This window comes from Lolium rigidum, chromosome 7, assembly GCF_022539505.1.
Source record: "Lolium rigidum isolate FL_2022 chromosome 7, APGP_CSIRO_Lrig_0.1, whole genome shotgun sequence".
Taxonomy (NCBI): domain Eukaryota; kingdom Viridiplantae; phylum Streptophyta; class Magnoliopsida; order Poales; family Poaceae; genus Lolium; species Lolium rigidum.
The window spans coordinates 77504519-77514961 of NC_061514.1; the positions used below are offsets into that span (position 1 = coordinate 77504519).

Genomic DNA, 10443 nt, shown 5'->3' on the forward strand with positions numbered 1-10443 from the left:
TCCCATAGTGGGATGTGAGGAAGCAATTTACGAGTCTTCACCAAGTGATCACAACCAAGAAAAGTGTTTCATCTTGACGCGAACATGACCGTCATCATCTAGCTGAAGTGGAATGTGCAATGAAAATGTATGGCCATGATAGATTTTACATTTTACCGGTCTCGAGATGATTGTTCACAGACCGTGTTATAGGTTTGATAGCCTAAGGGGGTTCTCGGGTGATTAGTTTGATTGTATCATTCGTAGAGAGTTTAAACCTTTGCTACTTTTGGCATAATATTTCTTGGATTGTTATTTCACTTTTATTTTTTAGGTTTTACAGGTTTTTGTTATCTTCAATATAAGCTCAAGTTTATCAAAAACGGATTTCATACGGAAAAAAAAACTTGTCACGTTTTTGGTGTTGAAGGTTTTACCTGTTCTTCACTAGTAGAGAGGTTAAACCTTTTCATTTGTATACTTATCCTCCTTTTCTGGTATTTGTTGTTTCTCCGCATCAAGAGCTAGAGCTTGTTGTTAATTTGTTATCTTTCAAATAAGCCCAAACTCATCGAAACCAAAGTTCGTATGACAAAGATATGACTTTTGTCCAAAGGTTCGCATCGTCGGGCTTGGTGTCGTCCTTGATGCCAACCCCGCTCTGTTTTTGCCCAACATGGATGCCGATATCCAGGCTGGCATTGCCGACGTGGGGCTGTTGTAGCCCAATGGGCAGATCTCCCAAAGATCTATTTAAGGGGTCTTCTCCCCAAGTGGAAGCCTAACTTTTGAGATCCCTTTTCTCCTCAATTGTTGCTTTTATAATACTTTATTCCTCTCATTCCCACCACTCAAACTTGTTATTGTTTAGGGAAAAGCAAGAAGAGATCTAGATCTACATTTTCCCCTACCAAAATCCCCACACGCCTCTTGTAAGTGAAATGAGGCTCTTCGATCTAGATCTTGGAGACATATGTTTACCAACCTTTGTTGTTCATTTACTCTCTCGTCTCTCCATAGTATTTGTTGCTTCCGGCAAGATTTGTGAGGGAGAGGGTTTTGAACATTAGTGTTCTCCTCTGAATGTGTTGCATTGGTTTGAGTTCTATATGGTGATTCAATCAAGTGAAAGTTCCAAAGCTTGTTACTTTTGCAGGCCATCATTTCCTAGATGGTTTGGTGATTGTTAGCTTGGTGAACTCTTCATGGATATTGCGAAGAGGCCCAAGTGAATTGTGAAGTGGTTGTGGAGCTTGACATCTCCGAGGTAGATAGTGAAAGGGCTATCGCTAGATGCAGAGAGCTCAAGGGTTCTCGGTCGGTTTGGAGAGATCAAGGGGAAAAAAGCTAGATCTGGTGAGACATCGTGTGGGCTTTGTTTGCCACGGGCGCCTCTCCAATGGAGAGTAGGATATTGCTGAATATTCAAAATCAGGGAAACACGTCAATTGTCTATTGTCCCCTTTAAATTCCACTATTCATACTTGCAACTTTTGTTCTATATTTTGTAAAGTTTGAATTGCTAGCTTATACTTTGTAATTGCTATACCTTGTTCAGATATATATATTGTTGGGGCACATGGTTAAGCCTAGAATATTTAGGATATGTGCTTGAAAAATATTTGTTTAATTTAATTTTGCATTAGAATTTAGGATAAAGCTAAATCCATATGAATTTTTAAGTCGCCTATTCACACCTCCTTTAGTCAGCATCTTTGGTCTTTTTATTTGACATGGAGCACCTTTATTCCATTAATTATCAAGCACAACCAAATCGTTGGCTAGTAGCACCATCACATCTTTGGCAGGTCGTCTGTCCACACATGGCTTTTATATTTTGCGTTTGGCAATGGTTGTACCTGATTGTAGATTTTATTTCAACTTGTAACGTCTCAAAGTTAGTCTCTCAACTATTAGCATCACATGCACTTTTTTATCCTTTAATGATGTTTCCAATAATGTGGCACACCACCAATTTCCTTAAGACCAACTATAGAATTAATAAAAGAATTATCGTAGAAAGGTTGGTGAATACATATTTAAAAGATAGAATTATAAATCAAAACAAGTATTTAGAAATAGAATGGATTAAAATTAAAAAGATAAGGTACAAAGAATCGGCAGTCCAACAAATATGGATGCCCTTTATCACTAGTTTTTTTATACCCTGCTTTCTAATTCAAATAGATGGGATATCCAAACAAATTTTGTAAGGTATCTGATACATGGAGGTGAGATGGTGTACACTTAGGAACCGCATCATTTCAAACCGTCATCGAATTGACAAAACCATTCTGAGGGATTACAATTCACGGTATTATGAGTCGAGGGACCAACTTTAAATTGTCAATTGTCAGGATGTTTTCACAGTGTATATGTAATTTGTTATCGTGAGGTGCGGGTGGATAAAAGTAATATAATTGGCTTTCTCAGCAGCGTGTCTCGACATACTCGTTTCTAGGACATGCGTTTGGAATGATTTCCTTTTTTTAAGAAAGAGAAAAGGTTTGTCTACATTCATACTACCTTTTTTACAATGAATAAGAATTATATCTTTCTGAAAAGTCAAACTACGGAATTTTTGACTAAGTTTTAGAATAATTATTAGCATGTACAATTCAAAATCAATACCGTTGGATGCATCATGAATTGTATTTTCATATGATATCTATATCATATTATAGTTGCTAATGGTTTTTATACAAGTTTGGTCAAATTTACTTAGCTTGACTTTTCAAAAAATAAAACCTTATACATTGGAACGGAGAGAGTTGTACTATATTGAACGAATATCAATGACGTATTTAAAGAGAAAAGGTCCATAGAAATATCCCAAAGTTGCAATGAAGTTTGGATTGTTGGTTTAATTTTAAAAATTGCTTTAATTGCCGCAAACACATCATTACCCTTTTATCCACCCTTGTGTCATATTTTTGGAAAATCTTTTATATTTCAAAAGGTCATTTTAATCCTTTCATATATGATTACCAGTACTTAGTTTTCTATTCACAAGTGGGTTTGCTCAGATGACATAAGCTTGATTTTATTTTCCAAATAGCAATGTTAGTCTTAATATTTACAGAAACATATTTTTTATTTTATGAGTTAAAAATGTAGTTTATGATCACTTCTAGGAAAAAATACATTGTTAAATTATAAGTAAAGACATTCTTACAAAATTTAGAATTATATGTGGCTTTTTTTCACAAAATAAGATAAATATAAATAGAAGTTATTCCCTATGTTGCATAATTATTTTCATGATTTTAGTTCAAGTTATGGAACAGAGGGAGTAGCAAATTTTTACAGTTTGTTTGGATAAGATGCACTTAATTGTTTCTTAGATATATTAATTTAGAAGTTAGAGCCCCAAAAATATAGATAATATTTATTTTGAAAAATAATAGAATATTAGATAATTAGATCATGCGGTAGTGTTTTAGTCAATAATTCAGTGGATGAATCACTCACTACACTATGGCAGTAGTTGGTTAAGAAAACACTAGCTCATACTCACCCATACCATACAGACAGTATTTGAACAGATATCCTTTGGTCCGATAATGAATGAGTGCAAGTGCCCCAAACTTAACTGCAAGTTTGTACTCCGGAGTACTAGTAGAGAGCCCATCGAACCCACATCGTACCGATCCTTTTGGCGACCAAATCCGGGTGCATATATCTCTGTAGCAATGTTTGTTCGAAGTTTCGAACACCAGCGGCGCCAAAACTTGCAACTTGCAACTTGCATGCGTGTGTACGTGTGTAGTATATATACACGACATCACACGACACAATGTGCACTAGCTTGATCCGTTTCAACTACCTGCAGAGCCCATGATGCTGTCCTTGTACGCGACCATCGTCCTGCTCCTCCTCGCCGGCGTGGAGTCGGCGTCCAGGAATGACTGCAACGCCGGCGACATTGCGGCGCTGGTCGCCGTCAAGGCAGCCTTCAACAACGCCTCCTACTTCGCGTCCTGGACGCCGGCCACCAAGTGCTGTCACTGGCGTGGCATCAAGTGCGAATACTTCCCGGCCACGGGCCAGGTGAACGTCATCGGCCTCGACATCGTCGAGGACGACAACGTCGCCGGCACTATCCCCGGCGCCGCCATCGTCGGGCTGGCCAACCTCGTGGACCTGACGCTGTACAAGGTTCCGGGCTTGTACGGCCCCATCCCCAAGGAGCTCGCTAGTATCTCCGGTCTCTTTGCGCTCACGGTCACCGGGACCGGCGTGTCTGGCCCCGTGCCGTCCTACCTGGGCGCGCTCACCGCGCTCCAGTTCTTGGACCTCTCCTCCAACCGGCTCACCGGCGGCATCCCGGCGTCCCTCGCCGCGCAGCCCCACATCACCAGCATCGACCTCAGCGGCAACAGGCTCAGCGGCGGAATCCCGGTGGAGGTGCTGAACCTGGACGGCCTGCAGTTCTTCAACGTCAGCAGCAACAGGCTCTGCGGCATGGTGCCCAGCGGTTCTGCGGTTGAGGTTCGGCGAGTCCGCCTTCCAGCTCAACAAGTGCCTGTGCGGTGATGCTGGGCTCCCTCCATGCCACCACACAAACTGATAATTACCAACGAAATGGGACGATCGTACGTACTGTACCTCTTTTTTCCCCTGTCGAGAAAAATAAAACCACGCAAGGCACACGAGTGCTAATGTAATGCGAATGAAGAAAATGTCGGCCGAGCATCCAGTGGTAATATCTTTCTAAATTAGGATGCCTACAATTCTTTTTATTAAAGTTAAATTTTTCAAAATTTGAGCACCTATATACAAACACTTGTCAACAACTACAAATGTAAATGCACCTAATATGAAAATATATTTCACGGCGGTTCTAAATAAATTGATTTGGGATATTTTTTTCTATATAGTTGGTCCAACTTTGAGAAGTTTAATTTTATCAAAATATTATAGACATCCTATTCTAGGATGGAGAGAGTATTTCCTGCAGCCCAAATTAATTGACGTAGCTCAAAGTACACTTATAGTTGATATAGTATGTGATATGTAATAATTTGGGTCGACGGGAGTAAAAGACTTTTGTGGTGATTAGCTGAACATGTTTCCTTGCAAATACAAATCTAAATAACTAGTGCTACCTACTACCTCCAGTACGAAATATAAGGCGTATTTCATTTCTGTTGACCAAGGCTTTGAGCCTTTGACCAATAATTAGTCTGTTTGGATATATTTAATATGAAAATAAAATTGATGTCATTGTATTCTTATTTAAACACACTTGACTTGTGTGCTTCAAAAAAATATTATATTTTTATGAAATAAACACATGTTAAATGAGTAATTCTTGGTCAAAGCACCGGTCAGAAAAATGAAATACACCTTATATTATAGAAGGGATGGTAGTAGATAAAATCACTGCATGTTGTCTATGGAACCCTTTGCATGTCCATACTTGCTAAATTTTTATTTCAAAAAGGTGGAACCTTTTATTGCCAAGAACATCATAAAGAGTTTGACACAAATTACTCTAAGGAACCTGTGCAAACAAAACCTTTTTACGTGTCGCTGTTGCCGCCCACCCGCCTTTGTTGCAAAGGCTCGCACGGCAAGCAGGCCGGCGCGGAAGGCGAGGAGGAAGAACATGAATAGGCCGTTTCTCAGCCGCGAACAGCGCTGGCCCATGACGACCGGCCGCTTCACGCATTATTTCCCGCCATGCTTCCCTCCAACACTGGTCCATCTAGGTTGGGTTCGGCTTGAGAGCCCCGGATTACTAATTGGGCAGCGTTGGCGGCAAAACGAAATTGGGAGGGAGGGGGTTGCCTTCGCACAATTTTTTAGACTGGCACCTCCATGGCCCTTTAAGGGGCCTTTAGAGCCCTCGAGTGGAGATGCTCTAAAACCCCGAGAGGCATCTTGCAACTTGTAGCAAAGTGTTTGTGAGGTTAACCTAAACAACACAACATGTTGCTAAGATTGAAGTTCAAGTACAGAGAACCTTTTCTCGATCTATTGATAATTATATATAAAGTAGTGCAAAGAACCTAAAAGGCGATAATGGTTATAAATGAACCTTTGTGATAAAATTCTATCCATGCGAATCAAAAAATCACTTTTTATGGTTTATATGGGTTTTAGGTCAACCAATGCTTATATTCAATTTTGCGATTACGGCCGTTCATGTCCACCAAATACTAACGGCAAGTCACTCGTGTTTGCCAGAATGGATCTTGAGTGGCATATGCTCGCATAGAACTGAAAATCAACCGGGCATTTTATCATCTTTCTGTCATGGTGCTGCACAGAAAAATATGCTAAAGGAGAAACGCAATGTGCCATGAATTGATATATACTACTCCGTAAGAGATATCCATATCTGCTTATGTTCCAGAACGAGCTAGTGCGTATAAACTAATAAGAACAGTCCACTACGCCACACGCGATTTCAAAAGAAGAAGAATCACATTCTAAGATAAGTGTTTGTTAAGCTCGGGAGCACCAAAATATATTCTCCCCATAGCGAGACAGTTACGTTAGAGGCGCAGGAGATATGGCTTATATAACTGCGTGATCTTATCACAAAACGGATATGCGGGCCCTTTATAGTTTATCCCCCGTACCGTCACGACGGGCAAGTGTCCACGTACGGCTGGAGGTCCGGTAGACGTGCTCGCGTACGTGGTCGAGCTCGGCGCCCGTACCGTACCTGTCTGTCCGGGGAGAGGACCCACCGGCCAGTGGCCCAAGCTTTATCCAAAAGCCGTTATTGGTATGGCCGTGACGGTCTGTCCCGGCCGTAGTCAGGCACTTAGATGCAAAGGCTGTGTTCGATCCACGTGTAGGAAGTTTTTTGTGCAACAAGAGTGCAAACATTCAACTCCGTTAGGTCCAAGAAAAAGGATGTCCTAGATTTGTCCAGATACATATGCATTTAGATCGTGTATCATTTTTTGATATTTTGTCATGTTTTTCTTTGCAAAAAAGTTATGCGACCTTCTTATTAGTTTGGAGGCGGCTTGCCCCATATATTATAAGGAGATAGTTTGCCTCTTGACCGAGAAGGCTTTGAGAGGTAAAATCAAGAAGGTGGAGAAAATTCTCAGGACCAAAAGTAAGAAGAATGCCATCACAAAGAAAGCTGCTTGATGGCTAGACCGATTTTCCTCGGGTTCTCGTGTCTGGGGTCTTTGTCCAAGCGTCGATAGTTCATGGTTGTAGCACGTTCAGATAGTTTGTCCAGGGGTCGAGGGAGTTCCATGCTTTAAGAGTTGTTCGCATGCGGTTTTGTTATGAAGGTTCTCACTGTTTCCTGTTAATTAACTAGTTAATTCTCTTATTCTTAAATAACAGATAGCAGCAAATCTTTTACCTCTGTTTCTACAAAAACAAAGGACATGGACACTTTACGGTAGGACCATATAGGCATAGTCAAGAAGAGATCATGGCTCATGGAGCAGACTACCTCTTTGATTTACAAGATTCGAACCTACGAATAGGAAACACGCTTATTTAAATCCGAGGGGATTTTATATATACAACAAAGTTCGTTTGGTTTTATTACGTGAAAACAATGATCATTGAAATGAGGTTTCCAGTTGAGATTTTTAGATTTCCAGTAAAATGTAGCGCGCACATAATCTCGTAGAAAAGAGTTCTATGGGATCCAAGGGATGGCAATAGGCCCTGTTCCCCATAAATCCGTGGGGAATTCATCTATTAGGGGACGGGTATGGACAATTTTTATCCCCATAAGCTAAAATGGGGATGGGGATTAAAAGGTCTCCTCATCCCCGCTCCCCGCTAACCCTCGTTATAATTTTATATACATGAAAATTGATATATTTTTATATGAAATATTGTAATATTGTGTCTGATGTAGTATATTTTAAACATATGATACTAGTATGTTGTCATTTTATCTCGTACATATTACAACTTATTTCTATGTGCAAAATATATAAGATCCGAAAACATATGATTCAGGGAACATTTAGTGTTAGACTTAGAAAACTGTTGGAGTCGTGTGCTGCTCGCTAAGTCCTGCCTGAGTCTAATAATTATCCAAGTATCCAACTATAATTGGAATCGTGATAGAATTAGATAAGGGTGCGTATTGTGGAAGGTTCAGTAGTGTAATTGTGTAACGTAAGCCAAGAGTACTTCAGGTGGAGTCTTAGGAAATACGTTTCAGCTCGGAGCCGTGCTGCTTGCTAGCTGACTGCCTGACTCCTCTTGAGCCAAATATATCTAGCTATAATTTGCAATTCTAATACAGTACTGTATACTGTATCTTATTATTACGGAGTACATCAGGGTGTTGTAATCCAAATTAACCAGACGTGGCACTAGACGAGAGGGCAGAATCGGTATAGAGTGGAACCTGTCCAGTCCAGAAGGATCCGAATATTCGGCTCTGGCCCTGAGTTCCGGGGCTCGTCGTTAAATAGCCTTTACCCACCTGCCCGCCCGAGATCGAGCCACATCCATCCTCAAACGAAACAAAACGAAAAAAGATCAGGATAAAAAACAGATCTTGCCTATGAGTGAGGAGGAACTCCGGCGCGACTACGAGATCGGCGAGGAGATCGGGCGCGGCCGCTTCGGCGTCGTCCACCGCTGCGCCTCCCGCGCCACGGGCGCCCTCTACGCCGTCAAGTCCGTCGACCGCTCGCGCCTCGCCGACGACCTCGACCGCGGCCTGGCCGAGCTGGAGCCCAAGCTGGCGCGCCTCGCCGCCGCGGGGAACCCCGGCGTCGTGCAGGTGCACACCGTCTACGAGGACGACGCCTGGACGCACATGGTCATGGACCTCTGCACGGGGCCCGACCTGCTCGACTGGGTCCGCCTCCGCCACGGCGCGCCCGTCCCGGAGCCCGAGGCCGCCGCCGTCGCCGCGCAGCTCGCCGACGCCCTCGCGCTCTGCCACCGCCGCGGCGTCGCGCACCGCGACGTCAAGCCCGACAATGTGCTCCTCGACGTCGCCGCCGGCGGCGACGGGCCCGTAAGGGCCCGGCTCGCGGACTTCGGGTCCGCGGCGTGGGTCGGCGGCGGGGAGAGCGCGCGCGGCCTCGTCGGCACGCCGCACTACGTGGCGCCCGAGGTGATCGCGGGGGACGAGTACGGGGAGAAGGCCGACGTGTGGAGCGCCGGGGTCGTCCTCTACGTGCTCCTCACCGGCGGCGCGTTCCCGTTCAGCGGCGAGACGGCCTCCGACGTGTTCGCGGCCGTGCTGAGGGGGAGCCTTAGGTTCCCGCCCAGGCTCTTCTCCGGGGTGTCGCCCATGGCCAAGGACCTGCTGAGGCGCATGATCTGCCGCGACGTCTCCAGAAGGTTCTCCGCCGAGCAGGTCCTCAGTAAGTGTCCCCGCCCGTACATCGCGTTGGATTCTTCTGCATTGCTGCCGTGTTGCATTCGGAATATTTCAGGAATATATATAATTTCCTACAAAAGTGCATGATTCGTTTCTTTCGTCAGATTATTCTACTCCTTAGGCTTCATTACCTGCCCCTAATTATCAGCTTATCCTAATCCAAACTACACATTGATAAAATTCCAGAGCACCCATGGATCCTGAGCGGCGGAGGAGCCCGAGATGAGGTGGTGGAGCCAACCTGAAGAAGAACCCAGGTCGTCGTCGACTGTTACCGTAGAGACAACAACAACGTTCTTTCGTCTTCAACCTCTGTACATGCGAGTGTGCGATGATGCAGTAGAGATTATCGACTGTCGAGTACTACCATTGTATCAAATCCAGGAGTGCCGAAGAAGAGATCTTAGGCTTTAGCTCGATCTCTTTTTTCCCTCTTTTCTTTCTACTAGGCCCTTTTTTTCTGCCTTGGTAAGAGAACGCCTATCTGTTCGATCGGTTTTCCTGTGGCGGGGATGCTGATGTACATACTAACCCTTCATGTATAAATTTATATATGAAGTAGTAGTTGGTCTTTCTGTGGTTCTTCGTCTCATTTTGCTCAAAAAGTTTTAAGCTTGGAAACGTCTTCCACATCAATCCTGGATGAGCCAAGTTATTTTTGCTCTTTTTGACGCCAGATTCAGCTGATAGCTAGACTCTTAACGATTTCACATCTGTGTAATATCTATTACTCCCTCTGTTTTTCATATTATCTGTCGCTCTGTTTAGTATTAGTTGTTGCGGATAACCCAGCTTTTGGTTTGCTACAAAGTTGGGAACAGGTGTTGCGTTTTGCGTTGCACCCTGGAACACAACAAAGCAAGGTGTGTTGTTAACGTCGACAGCTTTGGTAACATCTACTCTAGTTCAGTTGAAAGTTAGTAACGTAGCTAGGATGAAAGTTCAGTTGCAGGTTAGTAACGTGGCTTCATGAATAGACAAAATAGACGAGCCACCTTATCTTTGACAGGGGCCACCTAATCCATCCTGCACACATATTAAGATAGAGAATTTGATCTCTCGGGCCGTCCGATCTGTCTCCGTTGAGGGACCGTGATCCATTATCGGTTATCCGTTATGAACCC

The 10443-nt window shown here is 43.5% G+C and overlaps 1 protein-coding gene across 1 annotated transcript; it reads left to right on the forward strand.

Annotated features, from left to right (window-relative positions):
- Positions 1-3816: 3816 nt before the first annotated feature.
- Positions 3817-9934, forward strand: LOC124671566 (phosphoenolpyruvate carboxylase kinase 2-like). Its single transcript, XM_047207924.1, has 4 exons — positions 3817-4265; positions 4362-4470; positions 8468-9302; positions 9506-9934. Exons 1-4 carry the CDS (start codon positions 3817-3819, stop codon positions 9562-9564), a joined length of 1452 nt encoding a protein of 483 aa, XP_047063880.1. The 3' UTR covers positions 9565-9934.
- The last annotated feature ends 509 nt before the right edge of the window (positions 9935-10443 follow it).

Coding starts and splice junctions, on each gene's coding strand:
- LOC124671566 (XM_047207924.1), top strand. CDS start 3,817: ATGATGCTGTCCTTGTACGCGACCATCGTCCTGCTCCTCCTCGCCGGC. Junction 4,266..4,361: donor GGCGCGCTCACCGCGCTCCA/GTTCTTGGACCT, acceptor CAGCGGCAACAG/GCTCAGCGGCGGAATCCCGG. Junction 4,471..8,467: donor CCAGCGGTTCTGCGGTTGAG/GTTCGGCGAGTC, acceptor AAAAAAGATCAG/GATAAAAAACAGATCTTGCC.